Source organism: Engraulis encrasicolus, chromosome 2 (assembly GCF_034702125.1).
Source record: "Engraulis encrasicolus isolate BLACKSEA-1 chromosome 2, IST_EnEncr_1.0, whole genome shotgun sequence".
NCBI lineage: Eukaryota > Metazoa > Chordata > Actinopteri > Clupeiformes > Engraulidae > Engraulis > Engraulis encrasicolus.
The window spans coordinates 24,539,093-24,563,101 of NC_085858.1; the positions used below are offsets into that span (position 1 = coordinate 24,539,093).

General features: G+C 43.1%; 3 protein-coding genes across 4 annotated transcripts; all 3 read left to right on the plus strand.

The window, feature by feature from the left end:
- The first annotated feature begins 3,082 nt into the window (after positions 1 to 3,082).
- spsb3a (splA/ryanodine receptor domain and SOCS box containing 3a) lies at positions 3,083 to 11,977 on the plus strand. Its single transcript, XM_063184506.1, has 7 exons — positions 3,083 to 3,229; positions 4,151 to 4,271; positions 4,737 to 4,914; positions 5,542 to 5,729; positions 7,173 to 7,275; positions 7,589 to 7,714; positions 9,156 to 11,977. Exons 2-7 carry the CDS (start codon positions 4,170 to 4,172, stop codon positions 9,527 to 9,529), a joined length of 1,071 nt encoding a protein of 356 aa, XP_063040576.1. The 5' UTR covers positions 3,083 to 3,229; positions 4,151 to 4,169; the 3' UTR covers positions 9,530 to 11,977.
- A 723-nt stretch (positions 11,978 to 12,700) lies between these two features.
- Positions 12,701 to 18,114, plus strand: mrps34 (mitochondrial ribosomal protein S34). Its single transcript, XM_063214420.1, has 4 exons — positions 12,701 to 12,815; positions 16,085 to 16,411; positions 16,568 to 16,610; positions 17,317 to 18,114. Exons 2-4 carry the CDS (start codon positions 16,094 to 16,096, stop codon positions 17,628 to 17,630), a joined length of 675 nt encoding a protein of 224 aa, XP_063070490.1. The 5' UTR covers positions 12,701 to 12,815; positions 16,085 to 16,093; the 3' UTR covers positions 17,631 to 18,114.
- A 170-nt stretch (positions 18,115 to 18,284) lies between these two features.
- Positions 18,285 to 23,785, plus strand: nme3 (NME/NM23 nucleoside diphosphate kinase 3). Of its 2 annotated transcripts, none has more exons than XM_063184527.1 (5): positions 18,285 to 18,403; positions 20,893 to 21,023; positions 21,263 to 21,364; positions 21,851 to 21,963; positions 22,677 to 23,785. In XM_063184527.1, the coding sequence occupies exons 1-5, from the start codon at positions 18,358 to 18,360 to the stop codon at positions 22,792 to 22,794; spliced, it is 510 nt and encodes a 169-aa protein (XP_063040597.1). In that variant the 5' UTR covers positions 18,285 to 18,357; the 3' UTR covers positions 22,795 to 23,785. The 2 variants fall into 2 exon arrangements, with proteins under 2 accessions (XP_063040597.1, XP_063040589.1); XM_063184519.1 differs by lacking the exon at positions 18,285 to 18,403 and adding an exon at positions 19,197 to 19,311.
- The last annotated feature ends 224 nt before the right edge of the window (positions 23,786 to 24,009 follow it).

Genomic DNA, 24,009 nt, shown 5'->3' on the forward strand with positions numbered 1-24,009 from the left:
CCTCTAGAGGGGGCACTGGCATCTTGAAGGCTCTGTTTGAAGGGAAGCTAGAGGATGATAAATGGCTGGGTAAAAAACAAGTTGTGCCTCCATACTGTATATCCCCTTGCAAATATCAGACTTTACAATCTCTTCCTGTATTCTTTATGGTTATGTTATTCAGGGGCGGTTCCAGACATTTATTCTTGGGGTGGCGAAGTGTATTTCAGGGGGGCATGCTCCTACACTAAGGGAAAATTATAAACACTATAAAATCGACACACACACTTTTGTGACACAGTGAATCCCTTCAAGTGAAACCCTGCAATCAAAAGTTCTATGTCTGAAATGATGTAAAGCATTTAGGCTATTGATCACAATCAGGGCTCTTAATTGGGGTGGCAAATCATATTTCTGGGGGGGCAAATGCCACCCCCTGCCACCCCTTAGAACCGCCCCTGATGTTATTCGGGAGAATTGAGAAACTGTATTTCATTTGGGATTTGAGACCTCAAAGCTCTTCCCCAAAATCACCAAACGATATTGAATGTTCTCACAATAGGCCTGTAGTTGCCTGGTTAACACCAGACCTAATCACATGTGTCTTTCAGATCGAAACGATTATGTAGAACTAAGGCAGTATGGGAGTTCCCAGGCCAGGCCTGTAGTGCAGTCCTTGTGAAATGGTGCACCATTCATCCTATTTAGATATTTAGGAAGGTTATAGGACTGCATTTCGTGAATAGTCAGGTGTTTATTTTTATTATCTAAAAACATGTTTACCATAGGCCTACTACATGTAAAGTAATCAATATATAGGCTATTTTTTTTCTACATGTAGGACAGATGATCCACATCCAGTAGTTTGAGGTCATTATTGTGGGCTATTCATGCAGTCCACCAATCTTCCTGTTCCTACATGTGCATACCAAGAAAACTAGCGCATTATGTAACTTAATCGCCTAATGTGTAAAGCTATGGATTTGTGTCAGATGTCTATGTTGAAATAGAATGCCTAGTGCGCAGAGCGGGCAAAATCCTTTCCTGCCTACACTACCCAATCTCTTGCTACACATGCAACTGCATGCTTCCTTGAGTAAAGAGCCAAAATGTCCACCTCGCAAGACTCTGACAGTTCTTTGACAGTGGCATTGGCCAATGAAACACAAGATACACGTACTATATCCCACCTCTTTTATGCGCTATCCAATCAGGTGTGAACTAAGAGCGAGGACATGGTAATGTATTGTCAGAAATGTTCTAAGCTATGAGATAGCCGTCTCTCATTGGCTCCCATTATAGCCCCGTTGGCGCACGCAGCCAAGTAAAAGATGAATGGGAGCCTATTGGGCTAAATGGCTCAGCAGGGATTTGTGACGATTCTGTTCTCTGGTTTGTAAAGATGTGTGCACATTCTGTACCTTATCATGGAAGTTGTATTAGAAGTGAAGTTAAAGGTTCCTGACATGGCTTTGTTCTCCCAAAGACGTGTTAGTTTTGTCCTGCAACACGCTAGCATTCGGCTAATACCTGCTGGCTGAGGAATCTCTGCGACTATTCACGACCAGAGCTGACGAGAGACGTACTCTGACTGATCCTAGCAGAGACATCTACGGTCACACACACAGACATCATATAGGAAGACTAGATGCGTCGTCCGCGTTCCCGTCATGCAAGTCGAACGTCCGCGCATGGCGGCCATGATAGAGCAGCCTGCTGGCTCAAACAGTTGCAATGAGTTTTTGGTGTTGTATACTCTTCAGATGGCCATAATTCCCTCAAATTTTTTTCGATTTTCGAAAGGGTTGGTTTTTTACACAATATAAAAAAATCCAAACGAAAGTATATGTTGATACTGCATAGTGATGCATATCTACATTATTATTATATTATATTACATTATATTATAATGTTCATAGGTCTAAAATCATGTATAATATAATTCAGTAGGCTTATTCGGGTAATTAAATAGACCCCATAAACAAATGCACAAAGTAATCTTTTATATTTTCAGTAAAATAACAGATAAACGTTCACTTTAGTCTACATTCTGCTTTGGTTTCGACAGCTCCACCTTGTGTTCAAAATGAGTCGTGACGCTAAAGCCATCCAGATAGAATTAACTTGTTGCGCTGTAGGCTACATCTCTCTTCCAGTACGTCATCTCTGTCGTCTATAATTTGATGCAATGAATATATCCATGCCGTCAACGTAATGCACAGCAATGATTAAAATGTGTATTAGCTCTAGGTCTATCTATTTTTTTTTACAAATAGGTTAAGTGGGAAGCATAGGCCTATTACTCTCCTGGGCGTTTTACCCCAGTCTTAAGGAGCCCTACCATTTATAAACACGTGTCAATATTTCAGCGAAGCAACAGCATACATTTTTAAGTATCCCAACGTTTCAACTCTTCACTTTACTTCAGCTGTAACGGAGGGTCTGTGGAGAGTTTAGGCTGCTCTAATATGGCCGACCTGTGCGGACGTGCTTGAAATACGCGATGACGTATCTAGTCTTCCTATATGATGTCTGTGGTCACACACCTCAAAACCCCCCACCGCCGCCCAACATGTTAATTGAAGGTGCCCAAATGCTTAAGGATGAGCGCAGTCATTTCCTTTACCCCATGTACACATGCCGCTTTTCCACCACATTAAATGCAATAAATAACAGGTGTCCGCAACAATCCTAACATAACTTTAAACACATCGACATCTGAAGTCAGACTTAAAACTACAAAACAAATGGCGTATGCCGTAAAGTCGATTGTCACGTGTTATGTCATTGCTATAGTTGAAATAAGGGTCATTTTCACGAATCTAACACTTGACAAGATGCAAACGTGTCGGCAAATGCTTTCACTTACTCATATCTATCGAACGCGACTCCATTGTTTCCAGGGAAAAAATCACACGGGCAGATAGTTCTAAGAGAAGCGTACAGCCCCATTGGCACCCATTCATTATTTACTTGGCTGCGATAACATAGCTGCAGTGCCACTCCTGGCCACACCAGCTAGTTGTCGTTCTTGTACAAGATTCCATTTTCTTTGGTATTGTTTACGTCTGTCGTGAAAGTAGGTCATTGCTGGGACCGTGACAGGTAGCAGCCAGGACAACCTTAGCTAAATAGCTAGCGAATATGAAGTGACGGCTGGACACAGAGAGTGCATTTGCAAACACACTTTTTCATTACTTGGAAAGTTGAAGGACGACAAGAACATCTACACGTGACAGCTTGAAGACTGGTAAGTTTACCGTGATAGGAGTACTGTAGAACAGTTCGGTGGTAGCTAACTTTGCTATCCTACCTCCTCCAGCTAAGTTAGCGGACGATGGCTTGCTGGGGTCCCTCCGCTTCACTGTTCTGCAGCAGGCTAGCTAGTCCAGTAACGTTAGCCAACGCTAGCTATGTGGTAAAAAAAGGCAACACTTTGATTTTACGTAAAATACATGTTGTAATAGCGTGGTTTTGCGTGACATGCAGATTTGCATTTATGCATTTACCTGTTGCATATCTTTCGAAGACAATACTCAAAAGACTTGTGACTATTTGTAAGTCAACCCCTGGTCAGCTGGCGCTGGCTTACAAGTTACCATAACATTTCTAGCTATTTTGCAGAGAACTTAGCTAATTAGTGGAAGCGGGGTGCAATCTGATATTCACACAATTTTATGTGCATTCCATCAGATAATACAATTGACCATCTGCGTCTCCAGTGAATAAGTCTCGTGACATTCCAAAGTTTTGCAAGTGGTTTGGAATGGCTAGCTAGCCACGTTTGCTTAGAGGCTGTTGCATAAAACTCCTCGCTTATTGGTAATCTTACAACATTGCTGCAGTTTTGGTCCAAAGCCGTCGCCAACATGTTATTGTTTTGCTTGTAACCATCTCGCGATGCTGACAATATGCAACTAATGTTAGCTTCTCGATAATGCAACTAATGTTAGCTTCTGGAAGTTCGCAAAGAATTTCCTCTTTTCATGTGTTCATGCAACGGTTCCCTAACACAACCAGATTAAAAAACAATAATTTCACTGTTACTGTCACTGCGTTCTACAATCGCTTAGTTATTAACTTGAGCGTGACAGTTGAGGACAGAAATACCACGTTGTTTTCCCCGACTGTTGCTGTGCGCTGGATTTTGACATGTTGTTGTTGTCAACAGGCTACTGCATCTGACTGGCATGTCGAGAAGAAGCAGGAATAGTCGGGCGTGGCGCTACGTTTGGGGTAGTATCCGGCGAGATTCCGATGCAAGAGCACTTATTCAAGCCTCGGAAACAGAGGTGTGTTTGTCTGCGCCCATACTTTACTCTCTGAAGATTAAAGTGGTCACAACAGTCTTAAACAGTGTTATGTTCTGGCCCACCTTCCCTACAGTCCTAGTGTACACTGAGTAAAAGGCAGCGATGAGCAATATAGATGGGTTGTGATTATTGGGGGTTTCTACCCAGATAAATTTTTGAAAATGTAGTTGCTAAAAGTGCAATTTTAACACTATGTGAAGAAAGGATGCCTGTTTTAGAGGGGGATGATTTTTGACCATTTTTCATTATAAGGGGGATGGCATCCCCCCCCTCATCCCCCTACAACTCGAGCCCTGACTCCGACATTCTATACTATCTCACTTCATGCAAGCAAAAGTGACGTGTGTCTGTGTGTGTGTGTGTGTGTGTGTGTGTGTGTGTGTGTGTGTGTGTGTGTGTGTGTGTGTGTGTGTGTGTGTGTGTGTGTGTGTTTTTGTGCTACAGTACAGTGATTCGGACTCTGAGGTGGAGTTGTCGGTGGCTGAGCCCCCAGTGCCCAGTGCGGTGCCAGTGACTGGGGAGTCCTACTGCAGCTGCGACTCCCAGATCGAGGCCAGCTGCAACCCTCGCCTGCGTGGCTTCACACACATACACGACTGCCACTGTGGGGAGGACGACCAGGGTGGGTCTCGCTCTTATTCCTCCTAGTAGTAGCAGTAGTTGTAGCTTTATTGTCCTCAGTGCTTGAAGTGGGGGGAGAACTCAGTTCCCCCACCTCTTAATTTTCATCATCAGAGTTCCTGCACTAGTTGTGCGCCGCATTTTATAAGTGGCGAGGGTTCCTTCACTTCTTTTTGATGATATAATCGGACAGTTAGGGTTCCTGCACTTCTTTTTTTGGACTTCAAGCACTGATTGTCTCCCAAAGGGGGGGGATTTCTTTCCAGAAAATGGAGCGAGAGACATGAAACAAACTCGATACAATCAGATCCTCTAACCACATTGTTAAACATTCACCCCAAGACAACACATTTGTCCCAGTACATGAAAAAATACATTTGACATGGACATATGTCAGTCTAGTGGGCAGATAGCCAACAGGGTTCTCTTTAATGTTTTCCACCGCAGAAGATCACCCCTCGCGGCTTTGTCAATATTGCACCGTATGCACGTGTCTGTGTACCTTGTGTCGGGTGCAAAATTGACAAGAAAAGGTTTGCACGTCTGTGGTCTGTATGTCTATGGGCCTTGTTGCTGGATGCCCTTCCTGATTTGCTTTGCGCTTCTCATCCCCTTGTCCGTGTGGCAGATTTTGATTGGGTATGGGACGATGACAGTCGGTCGGCGGCGACGCTGCTCAGTTGCGAGAACCGTAAGGTCAGCTTCCACTCGGAGTACAGCTGTGGCACGGCGGCCATCCGGGGGTCCCGGGAGCTGACGGACGGACAGCACTTCTGGGAGATCAAGATGACCTCGCCCGTCTACGGCACTGACATGGTGAGCTCACACCTACCGTTTTTTTAATCTTTTTTTTTTTTTTAATTAAATATATGTTTTGCCGGTTTGCCTTTACTGGGATGTGAAAGTGAAGAGTGGGACAGGAGAATTGTGGGGGATAGAGATGGGGAAGGGTGGGTAAATGGCTCAGGCCAGACTTGAACCTGAGTTGCCTCAGGCATACAAGCATGCATCCCATTCATGGTATGCTGTGTTACCGGTTACCGCAGTGCCCGACAGCAACCCCCAAGTCAACAGTTTTTAATAGTAGAGTACGATAGTTCTGTACTAGAGACACTTCATTGATCCGGGAGGACGTTACACACTAATTGGCAGCTTAATTTAAATTTAATTTATTGTATTCATCATAAATTATGTATTTGCATTTGATGTTGTGATGGAATACCTATCAATCATTAGGGCTCTCCCTGAGCTTTGACTGCCAATGATCCTAGCTCTCTAGCAATGTGGTCAAAAGTGCACCGCCAGAGACATGGGTTTGACCTCATGAAAACCAATAGATATTCCACAGCATGATTAATCCTGTCTCTGATGGTGGTTCCGATGATTCCCAGAGTAGTCTTCCCAAGCAGCCTGCTCACGTGTCCAATTGGCATGCTCTATGCAGGGCTCAGCAATGTCACGAAGGCGTCAGAAAATGCAGAGGCCCTTTTCCCCTTCACTGTGCCCCGTGTGGTTTGTTATGACCATAGCAATGGCACATGCCGATATGGAGACATGGTGATGCTGGCATCTATCACAGCCTGCAACCATCTTCACATTGCTCACCTCCAGGGCTATAAATTAACTCTTTTCTTCTCTACCTGAATTTGGCTAGTAGGTGTTAATTGCACTAGCCAAACATACTCTGGTCATCAGTAAAAGTGGCTGGTAAGCTTTCTTTTCGACCAGCCGAACTGAATTTTCACGAGCATTTGGCCGGCAGTCAAGTCTCTAGTAGTCAATGCCTTTGCTTTTTTGCGTTGCGTTGAGAAAAAAAGTCATGTTTTCATGTACAGTGATAATGCCATTTTGTCAGGTAATCTCTTAAAATTGTAAAAAAAAAAAATTCTTTAAAACATACACTCGTACAGTAATGATGTAATGACTTTCATGGCACAGAAAGTGCATTTCAATGTTAACCGTGTTCAAGTCACAAGTGAAGCGTTGAAACATTTCTACATTCTGTATAAAGCACCACATGTGGGCTCTTCATTCACGATAGCTGTTGCACAAATGTAAAGGGCTGCTCCCCCCTTCAGTTATGCACTGATCCTTAGCACAACGAGTAAATCTCAATAATTAAAAAAAAAACATTTAAAAAACCTCCAAAATGCCAGACAAGATATTTGAAGCAGCAGTTAAAATCGCTTAGAAAGGCCAATGTGTCAGACAAGATATGTGAATGTGTGACTAATCGATTCTCGTCTGGACATGCTACAGATGGTGGGAGTCGGCACCTCCGATGTGAACCTGGATAAGTACAGGCATACCTTCTGCAGTCTGCTGGGGAAGGATGACGAGAGCTGGGGCTTGTCGTACACAGGTAACAACATGAATGACCTTCTAGCACCACCAGAGGTCTCGCACCTGCCTGAAAACTCTTCTCCACTTCCCTTATGTTTTTCCCTCGTAATCAGTTCTTGCATTGTGTGCGTGTATATACGTACTACAGAGGTGTAAAAAGTAAAAGTACCCTTACTGATGTTATTACAACAGTGATGTTGCGTAATGTAGGCAAAAGTTATTCCAATGTACCTAATGAAGTAGGTAAGAGCACTACTACTTTTACTTCACACACCTCTGATATACTGTGTGTGTGTGTGTGTGTGTGTGTGTGTGTGTGTGTGTCCACGCAGGTCTGCTTCATCATAAAGGTGACAAAGTGAGCTTCTCGTCGCGGTTCGGCCAGGGCTCCATCATTGGCGTGCACCTGGATACCTGGCACGGCACTCTCACATTCTTCAAGAACCGAAAGTGCATAGGTCAGTAGCACAGGATATGATTCTGTTCAAAAAATCCAAATGAGTGTGCGGACCTTTAAAAAAAATATATGATTCTGTTCAAGACTTCTGTCTTGTAAGAAAGTGCACTCAACTCAAAGCTGTTTTTTATTTTACAAAATAAAATTGTTGATTTAATGGGGTGCTACAGAATTGAATTGCAGTTGAGCGTGAAGCTTTTTCTACAATAAATGTCCTGGACTTCTGCCCACACCTGCTACTCACGTATTGTGCCACTGTGGTGAGCTGCACTGTCAAACCATGTTAAATGTAGGCCACAGGTGTGGTAATAACCTATACAAAAATGTAGTGTTGCACCGATACCATTTTTTGGCCCCGATACCGATACCTGGCTGTGCAGTATCGGCTGATACCGATACCGATACCACTATTTGAAATGTATATATATGAAGGGCTGTAGTGCATACTACTTGGATGTAAAATCATTGCATGGCTTTGTCAGGCTGCTGCCTACCTTTGTGAAACAGGAAAAAGACTAATACAAAGTGAATCCAGCAAAACTTTTTATACTTTTTAAATACCTCTATGAAAAAACTAATTTCAAGGCTGTTTAAGTGTCATACAAGCACCTGTAAATGGTATCGGTGCCCTATTTGTTGGTACTCGCCGATACCGATACCACCATTTTAGTGCCGATCCACCGATACTGGTATCGGTATGGGTGCAACACTACAAAAATGGAATAATGATGGCAGTAGAATTTTTTTAAAAACTGTTAGAACTGGTCACCAAAGTGCAAATTCTGATGTCTCCATCTTGAAAGGATTAGCCTCCAAAGTTAAATCGGTTTATGTGCCAAATATAGTGTATTAGCACACACAAGATGTGGCGCAAATTAGGCTTGGGTGGCATCCAAATGTTCATACGTTAAACCTTCTCAGCATTTTGCCTAGTGAACAGTATTCCTTTGACTTAGTTAGTTATATTGTTATTTATGCCATCTTCCACGGGTTGAAGTACAGTATATGCTTCTACTGAATAGCAGAAAGCCATAGTAAATCAGAAACCTGTAAGAATATGCCCAGAAGATTGTTGTCAGAATATGTCCAGAAGATTATGTAATTATGCCCATAAAGATAGGATTTCCATAGCAGAACCTGAGTTTAACTTTACCACATCTCCCGTTGGTAGGAGTTCTTCTTGTTAGTTAACATTGTTCGTACTGTTAGTACACGTGTACTGAAGTGGGAACAAATATTTCCCACAGTACTCTTTTGGAGCAACAACAAACAAATTATCCTAAAATGTTGAAGCAACACCACACATAAGTTAGTTTGGATGATTATATATCTAATACTTTCTGTGAGTGTGTGTGCTTGTTCTAAGTTTGGAGGAGCTTGGATGATTCTAACGGCTCACCGCCTTATGTCTTCTGATGTGCGTGTGTGTGTTTTGTGTGCAGGCGTGGCGGCGACGGAGCTGCAGAACAAGCGTGTGTTCCCCATGGCGTGCAGCACGGCGGCCAAGAGCAGCATGAAGCTGATCCGCTCCGTCTCGGCGCCCACCTCCCTGCAGTACCTCTGCTGTGCACGCCTGCGCAGGCTGCTGCCTTCGGGCACCGACGCCCTGGGGGTCCTGCCCCTGCCGCCGGGACTCCGGCAGCTGCTTCACTCCAAGCTGGGCTGGGTGCTGACACTGGACCACCACCACGCACAAAGCCCCTCGCAGGGCCACGCGCACTCACACTCGCCCGCGGGACCCTCATCCAGCAGCGACTCAGAGAGCTGCGGCTCTGACCCAGAGGCCTGCCAAAGGAAACGCTGCCGCTGGACCTGATCTACGCACACACACACACACAAACACACACACACACACACACATATCTATATGTATACACACACACACACACACACACACACTCTACATGCAAAAGGTAAGATATGAATACTGTGGGTGCACGCGACAAAAAACACACAAACTTAAGTACAGTATTTCTTTTTGTAATGCAAAATGGCGGGGGTTCTGAAAATATCCCTTTAAAGAAAAAAACGCAACACTGATTTAATACAAACTGAATGAGTTTTTTTCCTGAATAGGCAAAGTATTCTGATTAACTAGTAAAAAAAAAAGCTGGCGTTTACAAATTAAAAATTAAGTCTAAGTCTCCACGTTCAAAAAGGTCAAAGAGAAAGTGCTTTTAGAGGCTGGCTTTAAGAAAAGAAAACACCCTTCTATAGACACACACATCCACGTGCAACACCCCAAACACACCTGTGAGAGCCTTTGGGGACCAGCTGCATTCTGCCAACAGCAGTGACTTTATACACTGGTTCAGGATATTAGAAACACGGGCTTAACAGTTCCTTCCATGCATTCCAATGCCACAGTGGTCTACTGTGATCGTTGATGCGTTTGTCAGCAAGCGTTAACTGGATATCAAAGGCTCCTAACAGTATTTAAAACATTTTGAGAGTATTACAACAGCAAATCAGCTGGTTCCTTAAACAATTTACACTGGACTGCACAACTCAACTTAACATTGTGGCCTGTTTCATGTGTTTTGCTTTTTAAAAAATATTCAAACTGTTACTGCTTTCTGGATGCTGTTCTCGGAAGTGTTGATACACGGAAGAAGTAGATCAAGTATTAGTCTCAACCTGGGGTGTATTCCAATAACCTGTCTCAGTAGTAAAGCAGGTTAAGTTAACCATGAGGTAGTGATAAATCATCGAATAGAAGAACCTCCTCATTTTTTTGGAACTAAATGACACATTTGGGCTATCAATTAGCAAGTCTACCACTTCCTGTAGGTAAACTTACCCAGATACTGGTATATCATTACCTCCGCCAAGGAGGTAATGTTTTCGGTAGCGTTGGTTTGTCTGTCTGTCTAGTTTTTGAGTTATCCAGCTGACAAACAAACAATCAACGAATTTGGACGAAACTTTGTGGAGTTGTTGGTAAAGACCCAAGGAACATGTGATTAAATGTGATCTGGATCACGAACCAGAACCAGGACCTTTTTAAAGATTCTTCACCATTGCTGGCCTATAAATCTAGACGCCCCTAGTGACCACATATTGAATTGCAGTTTCTAACTCCACAAAAGAAGGCAGAAAGAGAGGGTGTAACATAGTCAGATGTTCTATTAAGCAGCTTCCTTGGCGGAGGTCTGCGCTCTCTGAGTGCTTCTAGTTTAACCATGTTCTTGAAATAGCCCCTGCCCTCGCCTACGTGGCCAAAGCTCTAACTACTCGTTTACTTTGGCGTGTTAAGAAAGGTGCCCGTCAGGCCCCTTGCAGCAGTTTGGTCGTGTTGCCTTTCGACCAAAAGCTACTGATGGGTATATTTAGGATTTTGAATGGCGGGAGAGAAACGGTCGCACTCAGAGTTGTTTACTGCAGTGAAGGAACAGGTCTCATTTGTTGCAGGATTTGAAATCAAACACACCGTGATGTCTGTGTTTTCTTGTGCTTTCTGCCAGTTGCTGCTTCACACATTTTTCGTTGTTGTCTTTTTTTGTAACTGGACCTTCTTACAAATACATGTGGCCTGATGAATTCAGATACTTTCTTCCACAAAAGCTCATTGCATAATTTATGTGTACACTCGAGGAACAATGAACACCCTCAGAAACGTATGGAATTTGGCCGAAAAGGGGATTGAGGCAAACCTGTAGAATGTGGAGCACTCCTTATTTGTTTGTGTATTTTTTTGCTGATGTGTCAACCTATGTGGGTGAGTGAGTGGCTATCTTATAATTTAATTAGGTTTGGTGTGTGTATGTGCATAGTGTGTACGATTCAGATCAGTTTACATACTTAAGTCACGTGAGGAGTGTTCCTGTGCCTTTGGCCTGCCCTGTCATTCAAACCATGGTATCCTAGGTGACACTTTTTAAAAATGCTGTTCAGACACACAAGTTTCGTTTTTGTTTTTGTTTTGTTTTCATAGCCTCATTTTTTCATATCTTCTTTTTTTAGACAATGTCATTGTGGAGGAAGCCTCCTCTCTTGTGTCTTCTTTTTCAGTGGGTCTTAATCAAATACATACACTATAAATATATGTTTTATAATTGTCTGTAAAAAGAAAAAAAACCCTTTTTGTTATGCATTAAAGCACTTTTGCTTATTGTATGTATATAAATTTACATATTTCTTCAACTATGCTTTCATCTGTACATACTGTATGTATAAGCTTAGTCTCTATTTGCATTCTGTATATCTAAAGCATGGCCTTTAACCGACTTATGGTGTTAACATGAAATAAATATGCACAAAATCAGTCTGCTAAATGTGTTATTTTTGTACAACTGTATTGACAAATATCAAGGGGTATTCATGCACATACATTTTACCACACGTCTACCAATGGCCTGCACTGAAGCCTCCCCCCTGACTCTACTCACAGTTCTGGACCAACAGCAGTAGTAGCAACACCAGAGAGAAGGAAAGGGAATTTCCAATTGTACAACATTCTTTCTTAAACAACACATTCCATTCCCCAACCACAAATAAGCTTACATAACCTTGCTAATCCTTCCTCCCCAATCAACTGCAACTAGTCTGCCAAACAGCCCAGCGCTCACCTGAAAACACAGACTGAAGTGGTCTGTCAGTGGCTGCAGAGGGAGACGGAGGGAGGTGAAGTTCAAAAGTTACACTCACCATCTTAAAGGTGTTTTACCCCTAAATTGACACTAGCGAAGGCTGCCCGCCCTAGATGAAGCCCCCAAACACACATACCACCCCCCCCCCCCCCCCAAATTACTCAGTCCATGACCCCCCAACACACTGTACACAACCCTAACCCCCCCCCCCCCCCCCCCCCACACACACACACACACAATCCATGCCCCTACCTAGGAGGCCATTGCACTAAAAAACAATGACACTTCTCTTTCCACACATGCACAGCACTGGCAAAAAATCCACTGCATTTTGTACTTTCACAGTATTTCTATGAATTCACGAATAAAATCCTTGCATCGATGTTGACATTGAGGGCGGAACCTTTTATGCCTGTCATTTGATTTTTCTTCACGGAACCGTTTCAAGGGTGTACCACTGGCCTGACGCATCCTGACGGAGGTCATTTCGGCTGTTTACGGTTAAATAAGCAGGTAGGTGAGACGCTATCAATTTGCAAGAAGTAAAATAACATGTTGGACTGATTATCTGGTTCTTGTGTTCTCATGAAATCGGCGTTACTGAAGTCCTGTGCGCTTTATGTGGTAGCACGTGCATCACAGCTCATCCTTGGCTGTCAAGAAAGTTCTTCAAAACAGCCTCCGCTCGTTAGATAATTTAAACATATATAGCCAGTGAAGTGTGGAGATGTGTTGTTGAGTATTTCAGTTGTGTTCACTTACACATTTAGGACGTTTGTCCTAAGGAGGATGAGGATAGTTGACATGAAGACGTTTGACGTGTCTTCATAGGCACCATCAGATAGTAACTGGGATGCCATTGGATTAAAATATGTTGTTCTTTACATAGATGATAGCTTACCGAGCACTTTTCAACCTCTTGTAATGAATAGAAACACAATAAGCAGTGTCCCAGTGGGGAATTGTACTTGGGCTTAATCATTGTATCACATAACACGGCATGATTGGAATCTATAATGTAGCACTTGTACAACAGCTGGAATGACGGTATTTTGTGTTTGTTCAGTCTGAATTTCACTGTCGATATGCTGGTCAGATTCAGCGATGCGTTGCCCATTTTTATAGACAATGGGCCTAGGGACCCATAAAACAAAAAGGTCCTGTTATTCCTAGCACAAAGCAGGGGTGCCTGCGTCTGGGCCCTGCGTGCTGGTAGTTGAATTTTCTGCAATTTCAGTGAAATTAAATCTAAAATGACTTCGGCTATGACCCTTCTAGGCTCTGTAAGTTGTAATTGGTGGTGAATGGTCGTTCCTCTCTTGACTACAGGTATTCCACGCCAAATCAACAGAGCCTTCATAGGTCTACAGGGTTCTCTCATTTACAGGTACCCATGGTACTTAAGATCAACTTTACTTTGAATGTAAGATGTATATTCTCCATGTTACAGCCAATTTCACTGGGGGAGACGCCCATTTGATGTTTTTTTTGGCAATTCACAACCGTACTCAATAAAACTTAAACCATGTAGAATACTTTAGCATGTGGTCACATAGTGAATCGTTTGTTGCAAAACTGTCAGTTGGGCCTGTGATTCAGGGCATTACAGATGATACAAATTGTACTGGAGTTTGGTCTGTGCTTTTCTTGTTTAGGCCTTTACAGCATATTTGTGCCCAACAACCTCTTGATTTTTTCCTCTGTAGACGACTAGTAGGAACACTCTCATAAAAATCTAGATATGAAATTTGTGGAAACCATTTGTGTTTGACCAGAAGGACCTCATCAAGTCTGACAAAATCATTTTGTGAGTGTCATTTTCAGAGCTCCAGAAACTATTTGATTTCCCACATTTTTATTTTATTTCACTTGTATCTTCAAAAAATTCTCCATTGAAATTTTCCCTATGTCTTCAGAAGCCTCACAGGCACAATCATTTTGGGTGGTCATCTTTTTTGCCCAGAACCCTTGCAGGATCATGTGATTTTTTTTTGTTTTTTTCTTAGTTTTTTTGTCTCTTATGTTTTTTCTTTTGTAATTTCCAACCTGAACATGGGGCAACATGCACATTGAGGGCAATATGTTTTCTATGCGTTTCTTCCGCTGCCATCTGCTGGTCAAAAAAAGTAACAATGACTCTTGTGCCTGACCTACTGTCTCTTTCGGTGTTAGTGCGAACCTGCTCCCACATTGAACGCTCCTGAAATCATTTAAATTGAAAGGGATTCCTGCACCCCTGCACAGGGACTCTCGGGTGATCATGTCTGGGCAAAATTTGCATTTGATTATTTAGCCTTTACATTAAATGTTATCGAAATCATGTTGCTCTCTTTTTGCATTTTGCCCATGTATAGGGTGGAAATTACAAAAGAAAACATCACGTAAGACAAGTCTCATTGGCATTTTTAAAAAGAAGACTTCATGGAGAATGAAGAAAAATATAAAATAAAAATCTGTGGACAATCCCACAAGGTGTTCTGGTGCTCTGAAAATGACACCCAAAATGATTTGTCAGACTTGTGAGGTCTTCTGGTCAAACACTGATGGGTTTTCCTTTCTATTTATAGGATTTTTTATGGGAGTGTTTCTACTTGTATCTACAAGGGGGAAAAAAATCATGAGGCTATGTTGGGCACAAATATGTTTCTGAAGGCCTAAATCTTTGAGCAAGCTCCAGCCAAAAATTTCACCCAGTACAATTTGTATCATCTTTGATGCATGACGATGCAGGATCATACAGACCAAAACCCCCCCACCAGTTTTGCAACAAACAATTCCTATCTATGTACCAGCATGCCAAATTTGAGCTTCCTACTAGGTTTAGTTCTTGAGCTACGGGCTTGTGAACTTTGACAAAAAAAAGAGTGTGAACAAAATGGGCGCCCCCCTCCCCCAGTGAAATTGGCTGTAACATCGAGAGTATGCATCTTACATTCAAATAAAGTAACAGTGTTTCTCTTAAGTACCATGGGTACACTCAGTAATATTTTCAGAATTTTTTGAGACCTAAGTGTGCGGGCTCTTGTTGATTTGACTTGGAATGACCCTACACAGAATCGGGACCTTAACCCTTTACTGACCTTTGGCATGAACTGGACCATGGTAGCAACAAGGCCTTTCTATTCAAGCTTTATGTTGTATGCTACAGAATGGATGGGACATACATTTTCAATGTTCTTAAACCTTGTTTTTGAATCTTATGGTAAGAGTGAAGGCTTCAATGGATGAACTTGTTGTTAATTGATAATTTGTTAGCTGTTAATCTGTATAGCAATTGTTATTTGTCTAAATAATTTTGTCCATTTAGTTTGTGTGCAGATGGACTTTATTATGGTTAATGTGGGTCATTTCACGTGAAATCAGACACTTTGGGACCCGACCGACACAGATTTCAATCATACTTGCTGTGCCTGTTTAGTAGCAAGCACCCCAGAACTGCATTTGTGTGAATCTGACACCAATATTAAGGGAGTAACAGACTAGCAAAGGTTTACATATGAAGGTAGGACACTATGCATTCAGCCTTGATTATATCAGTCATTGTAAGACACAAAAACATGTCTGTGGTGTTATTTGAAAGCTCTTTTCTGGCTCTACAAATTACACAAACAGCATGGAATACAACAGCCCTCAGAATGTCACGTGAAATGACCCAACTTACAAGTGAACAAATGTGATAGAAAGATGCACCACATATCAGTTAGGCAGGGTCAGTTTCATCCCCTGAAATCACACTATGCTAACAAGAAAGTGTTTTTGTGTGTCTCTCTCTCCTGTCTCAGAACGTCAACATGGTGAAGAAGAAGCGTGTCCGCCTGATCGCCGAGATGGCACGGAAGATTCGCGCCTACAGAGAACTGAAGAACCGGCCTACAGAATCCCAGCGGTACGCCCTCGACTACGACACCATGACACGGCCGTTCACTGGCAAACGGCTGCCGGTCCTGGCGTGGGAAGACGTGCGGCGTGAAAGTCGTCTCTTCTCTCTGCTGTCCAGCATGCGGATGTTTGGTGTGGGCAGGTTGTTCACGCGCAAGTCGTGGCTGGAGGAGCACACTGAGCCGAGTTATTGGAAGATCACCAAAGTAAAAGTGGATTACACTGCAGAGGTATGTGTGTGTCTGCCTGTGTGTCCGTCAGTCTGACTGGCTTTGTGTCTGTCTGCCTATCTCTACTGTATCAGCCTGCTATGCAATGAAGCCATAAAAGATACTGCCAGTAGGAAAACTGAACCATGTGTGTGGTTTGTCTTGTTATCCCTGCAGAGTATGGACCATGGGAAAGCATGGGGACTCCTGACACACAAAGGTGAGAGGAAGGATTTAGATGTTCAGATTCAGATATATCCCTGTTCCCTTGATTACATGAGTGGTGTCATGCAGTAGCTTTCCTTAATACCGAGCCAAAAGAAATACAAAAACATTTAGTCTATGTGTGTGAGGATGAATTCTCGTTCATTCTGGTCATACTTGTCAAGAGTTTGTTTTTAAAAAAGTCCAGTTGTTTGCAACTAACCACGTCTCATCTATATCATGCCGTGTACATGCTTTTGTGTGCCAGACCCAGAGAGCCACATCTCGCCCAATGCATCGTTTTCTTATGCTCTGTTTGTTTCCTGTAGTGCAAAATGTTGCATGCAATATTGAATTATGTTGTTCATCTCTGGCTGTCACCAACAGATATTAGCTCCTTAAAATCAATTGAGTTGAAAGACTCTCAAGCGGAATCATAATGGGCACCACCTGTTTGCTTATGGGTCGAAGACGTCTTTGTCATTCAGTGTTACGGACACCTTCCGCCGACTGTGACTGCAAAAACACATGATTTTTAAATTGTTTCAAGTGAATGGATGACAGCCGAGGCTTTCATGAATGCCCTGTAACAATAAATAAATAAAAAGAGTCATGTTTTTTACAGTTACAGTCAGCAGAAGGCATCCGTTACACTGAATGACAATGCCATTTTGCATGTCTTTGACCCTTATACTAATTTACAATTTACTTGTCTGTCGTAGGAAAACCAGAGGAGAAGGAGCGCGAGATAGAGAACGTCATGTATCACGACTGGCGGCTGGTTCCCAAGCACGAAGAGGCCAAGTTCACATACTTCGAGGCGCGGCCGGAGCCCCCCATCCGCTCGGTCATCTACCCGCCCCTGCTGAGGGCCATGATCCTGGCACAGAGGGCCAAGGAAGGCCTCTCCACCACAGAGGAGCCCATGCTGCCCCTACACAGAGACGTGCTGCTCAACAAGGAGTACTTCCGCCAGCAGGACATGGAGAGGCAGAAGCAGAGGCAGAGGCAGGCCGAGGAAGGGACGCCAGTATGAGTCTCATGGCCCATGTGCAAGACAGACATGGCCAACCTGGATTTATTAGTTATAATCTAATGCCACAAATTCTAAACGACCTGGTGTTACCTGTCCGATTTCAACCAGGTGATTGCCTGTTTGAATGATCACCCCGTTGAATTTGGCATTGAAGTAATTTGGAGTACATGGCACTGGATTATAAATAATGAACCCGGGTTGCCCATCACCTCGTGCAAGCCAGTGGGGTGCAGGGAGATGGAGAGAGATGAGGGACTGTGGCTGCCTTGTAATACCAAACACTCTGGAAGTGGACACAGTTGAAACCACTCGCTGTGAAGGACTGAAATATTGCTACAGGTAATAATGATGATGAGTGGTCCTATATACGTGGAACTTGTGAGTCGTGACTGTCTTGACTGACTCATTTCTCATGCCCTCGTATCCCCCTTTCTTTTGATGTTGTATTGTGAGATTGTAAATAAACTTAAGTTGGTGTCCAATACACATTTTTGATGTTTTATTTTGATATTGTGTTAAGAGATGTATGGTACGTAAGACCGGAGTTGCAGTGTTTATTGCAGATGAGTTTGGTCACCTGCAGTATGAGAGGATACCATGGTGAAGAAGGAGAATGCGCGCTCGCTCCCTGACACGCGGACGCGCGCATACAAAACCTACTTCCACTCCGTGAACTATTTCGGCTGGAGCGCGTGGGTACCCCGGCGTCTGGGACTGGGATGCAACAATGATTTGCCTTTTCTTAACAATCTTTGCAAACATCTTCCAGACAGGTAACGATCTTCGTTCCTGAAGGCATAGCTGACACAAATGCATCAAGCTAGGTGACTTGCACGACTCGCTGGTGCTGGTTAAGCTAACTAGTTAGCCTATTAGCTCTGGCTTATTACAGCCAGACGTAGCGTGGCAAGTTCCTAGACAGCTAGTAGTCTGACTGCCAAGCTTGGAAGACATGCTGCATACTGTCTCAAGATGGTTAGAAGCTGGTTATTGTCCAGTATTTGTCATTTGGCGTTTAGAGCATGTTGTATCCAGCTAACTTACAGTAACAGCAGGCTATATGTGGCTCAACAGTTAACTTACTCCTGGTGACGTAATCAACTTAACTCGTGCCCCTATGTTACATTGTAACAAAACCCCTCCAGTGGTGGTGGTCTTTGCATCGGTAGCTTGTGACATTTCAGAAGTATCCCAGTGAAAAAAGGTGCACAACATGGTCAACAAAATGTCGAAAAAATCATCTTATACACTGGGCTACATTTACAGATGTGCAGAATAACTTTCAGAAAACGCTGTTTCCACCATTTGAACAAAATAATAATGACAAGCTGGTGGGCTCCATCTGAGACTGGCACGATGATATAACAGTATACTATAATATTATCAGTAGGTCTGTTGCATTCATTTATTTAGAACTAATATTAGATCTGCAATTGGTTTAATTTTACGTCTGCATCTTTTTTTAAGACCTATAAATAGAAGTAGCCTACCTTGTTTTTTGATTGGCTTCGTGTTGCACTGTAAACTATGGGCGTGCCATGATTGGTTGGCAAGCGTGGAGCACCTGCCAGAGTGCCAGATTGTCTGTGTGGTATGGGGCGCAAAAGGCCACGCGCAAGAGCAGACCACCCCCGTGGTCCCGAATATGTCGCCTCAAAACAAACACGAACTGAAGAAGACGGTAGGTCCCGTTGTAAAAGTTTACTGTATGACGGAAGGTAGTTCCAGTTTTCGTGTAATGATATGTTGGAAATGGGATACCTTGTTTTTTGGACAGGAAAGTTACCACATCTGGCTGCACGGCTAAGAAACGGTTCTATTCTTGACAGAGTATGCAGGGGGACTCTCATGGATAATTTGACAGTAAAGGGCATGCCGCTCTCTAATTTCAACAACCATTCAACCCATTCAAAAACTGCAATGGACATCGCTCTAGTGACTTTAACACTTAATGCTTCTTATTTAGATAACTAAAAACTGTTTGACCGTTTTAGTCGTGCAACAATGGTGATATGAACCAATGGTCGAGGAACATTGATTCTGACATCAGGAAGGATAAATATTATTTTTGCAGTGCTGCTGTGGTGTACCTTGAACCATTGATGTGGCATATTGGTTTCATTTTCAAACTGCTTTCATTTACCTTATAGGTGGAGATAGATGGGCACACGCTGCCATATCTCATTTGAGAAGGTCAGATTTTACTTATCAAACAGTAGAGGAACAAAGTAATTTATGGTGTAAAAAATGGCAAATTAATGTTATAGGAGACAAAGGCTACAGCATTGGCCAGATGCTGACACCCACATTGAGTGGCTTTAATTCACTTCCTCACACACACACACACACACACACTACTTTCAGAGGCAGTTTTGTTTACCATTATAAAACAATATCACCCTGTATTAAATGGAGAAGGTGAGGACTTTGCACGTTGCGCCATCCCATTACTGTCATCTTTCCCGTGATGAATGATGCATGTCAAAAAGTATGACGTGTGCGCACATCCCATAAACAATTCTAATGGGTGTTGTGTATAGCACCCATTGCAGTGATTTATGTTTTTGAAGCACCAGTTGGGTAGTCATGTAGTGCAGTCATGGGTAAGCAGTTAGGGCATCAGACTTGTAGCCCAAAGGTTGCCGGTTCGACTCCCAACCCACCAGGTTGGTGAGGGGAGCAATTAACCAGAGCTCTCCCCTATCTTCCTCCACGACTGAGGTACCCTGAGCATGGTACCGTCCCGCTAACGCCTAATGACGCAACACCTTCGGCTCTGCAACATTATTTGGGCAAAGCGCTTGTTCAGGTACATTCTGAGCTCCCCCGGGCTGAGTAACTCCACCCACATTGTCGGGAACGAATCAACTTTGAGCCTCTCCAACGGTCCTGGGTAGAGGCATGTTCAACGCAGTGACGTGGTTTAAGCAGAGACGTTCTATTGGGACGAAGAAACTGTTTGGTCTAAACTTCGGCGCATCCTTTTCTGCCCTCGACCAGTAGCAAACCGAGGGAGGTGGGTTAACCATGCCATTTAAGAACGTTAGTTGTTATGCTCTTGTTCAGAACAAGTCTCGAAGAGATTTGAAAGTCAATGATAATCAGGCTACCGTCCCCCTGCACTGCTCCCTTGGGGCACCATTGGGGGCTGCCCCTTGCACATATGAGGCATAAATGCAATTTTGTTGTGTGCTGTGTGCACTTGTGTGCACTTTTTTCCTTTCATGAATGATGCATGTGGCATGTGGTTGTGTTGCTGCAGGATGGACCGGGGTGAACGAGCGCACCTTCATCGCCATCAAGCCTGACGGGGTGCAGAGGAGGCTGGTAGGAGAGATCATCCGCCGCTTCGAGAGGAAAGGTTTCAAGCTGGTGGCACTCAAACTCGTACAGGTACGTATGGAGGGAGGACAAACACTCAGGTACTGAGGAAATAAACATACACACGCACATATTCACTCACAAACACACTGGGGTGGAAAGACTATAAGGCTGTCACACGGAGTACTAGACATCCAAAGAAAGTACTCAGTTCCTTTGTCAAATGTATCCATACACCAGTCTGTGTATAGTGTTTGCTGGTTGTTAAAGGTGGGTGGTTGATTAAGTGTGGTGTTGTGGTTGCTGTGCAGGCGTCGGAGGCGCACCTGAGGGAGCACTACTGGGACCTGAGGAGCAAGCCCTTCTTCAACGGCCTAGTCAAGTACATGAGCGCTGGACCAATCGTAGCAATGGTGAGTGGACGCTGCAAAGTAGTAAGAGAGATATACCTTAGTAATTCTTTTTTGTATAGCCCAAGTCTTGATTTAGACCTCATAAACTAGCAGCTTTTAACCCATTATGCCGGATGTTGCCTAGCACAACATTGACCTTAGCACCGGGGGCTGCATGACGCAACTTTCCGGCTCATGAGATTTGAGATTTTTTTCAAATTAAAAATGTTGGAATGGTGGAGCTGAATGAACAAGTTTTACTAAAAGATGGGAGCTTTAGCTTTTAAATCTAATTCATTTCATGTTTTTATGTGCTTCAGAGGCTGAGGCACCTTTTCCCAAAAATGGTTTAGGTATTTATTTAGTAGGTGATTTTTGCAGGTGCTTTTGGCAGAAATGGGCTAAACTAACATCTTGCAACCTGTAAGCTGTTGTACATAAGTGTCATTTGAATGAGCTGTGGTTTTGAAGTGAGGTGTGACCCACTCTTCCGTTTGTGGGTGACAGGTGTGGCAAGGCCAGGAGGTAGTTAAGACGGCCCGTAAGATGCTGGGAGAAACCAATCCCGCTGACTCCATGCCTGGAACCATCAGAGGAGACTTCTGCGTTGAAGTGGGCAGGTGAGTGCCTCCGCAGCAGCTGACTTCATATTGCAGAAGAGGCTGTTTTACACTGATCTTTTCTAGGTTTACATCCTATTTGTTGAAGTGACCTGGGGTGCATTTCTGGAAAGCGAAGTTGCTAACTATGTTAGCTACTTTGTTGGTGGCAATGCAATTTCCCATTGGCAACTACCGAAGTTGCTAACTGCTAACAACTATGCTTTCCAGAAATGTACCCCTGGTCCCCGTTTCCCGAAAGCATCGTTGCTAACTACATAGTAAGCAAATTAGTAGGTTGCCAATGGGAAATTGCATTGCAACCAAGTAAGTTGCTAACTTAGTTAGCAACAACGCTGTTGAGAAACGCATCCCTGGTTAGTGTACGGACATCTAATCATATCTACATGAGACTTTCTACACTTTCTACACTGCACTAAAACTTAAAAGAGTATTAGAGAGGAGATGTACTGGCATGATGTATTTAGGTCTAGCAATGTATGAACGTGTGTAGTAGGTCTGTACCCATCCAGTATAAAAACCCTGGCCTATATGTTAAATTGCATTCATTATTCAGTAGACTAGTTTGACTTTCTTTACCAAAATAAACAAGTAGAGCTTTCTCGATGGAGAGGCATGTGTTGCAGTTTGTAATGGCCAGGTGTAATAACTGTGCTGAGTCAAAATATACGTTTGATATTTGCGATGTTAAATGACGTTTTCTCCCATTTCAGGAATGTGATCCATGGCAGCGACTCTGTTGAGAGTGCACAGAGAGAGATTTCCCTCTGGTTTAAGCAGAACGAACTGATGTGCTGGGAGGAAAGCAGCAATCATTGGATCTATGAGTAACACACACAGACACGCACACACACACACGCATACACACAGCATGTCAAACCAAACTTGGTAACGAAATGTTAAACAAAATACAAACCAATGTAAAGAGATGCAAAATGTAAACTGGCACACGTGGATGTGGTTACAGGGAAACGTGCTGCGTACACCATCACTGCTAAGTCTGCCTTAAGTTAAGTCTGAACTGTTAAGCTCTGTTACTATGACATTCAAACAAGCAACAATACGCACTCCATCGGGAGTTAGACAAACTGAAGTGGCTGTTCACCTACAGATGTTGTCTTCATCTTAACCAAAATGAACCAAAAAAGCTCATTGTAAATACAATAAGAAAACATTGAAGGCTTTTGTATGTAATCTACTGTATGTCGTCATTTGCTTACTATATGGCACAAGTGCCACCCGGCTGCAAAACTCTAATTTGTCCATTAGAAATGAAGTTTATTTTTTTCACTTTTACATACGTTTCTTCTGAAGGAACGTTTTTAAACTTGTGTTTGCAGTGCACCATATGGGTCAGGTACAAAGAACAAAAATCAAACCTTTCTAAAGTGTGTCCGTCCTGCTCCTAATATTTTAAAAAAGCACATTGTCTGTCATAGTATTTTCAGTACCCCATGAGCTACGACGGTACGGGGTACTGTAATACTACTCACTGTCTGCCAGTTGGAGACTGGCAGATTGATGCACAGGGATTGATATAATCAGGGCTTAAGTCTATTTCTAGACTCTGCGTGTGAAATCTTTTATGAATGTGTTCCTGTGTGGATAATAGCGGTCTTGAATGTATACACAATGCACTACAGTACAGAAGTTGTACATAAGAGCAATAATTTGTTGAAGACTTGAATTCCTGTGTACTCCTTGGAGTAAGTGTACTGCTTGGGCAGGGTCTTATGTGTGTGTGAGAGAAGCTTATCTCCAGTGTGTGTAAGCTGTGTCTCGCCATCATTGTTGTAACTGATAAGCTTTAACGATGACCAAAGTGACAGTTCCCATCTCAAATAAAGGTGTGTGGAAAAAAAGCTCTGTGGCAAATGATGTCTCCCTTCTTGTTTATTGTATAAATACTGTGGGCATCCCTTGTTTAGTTCATTTTGGAAAAGTAATTTGTAAGTCTTTCAAAGCTCAATTTATGACCCAGAAGCCACATTGTAGTTGCACCTGTCATTTATGGCATTTTATGGCAAAGTAACGCATGCAATTTTT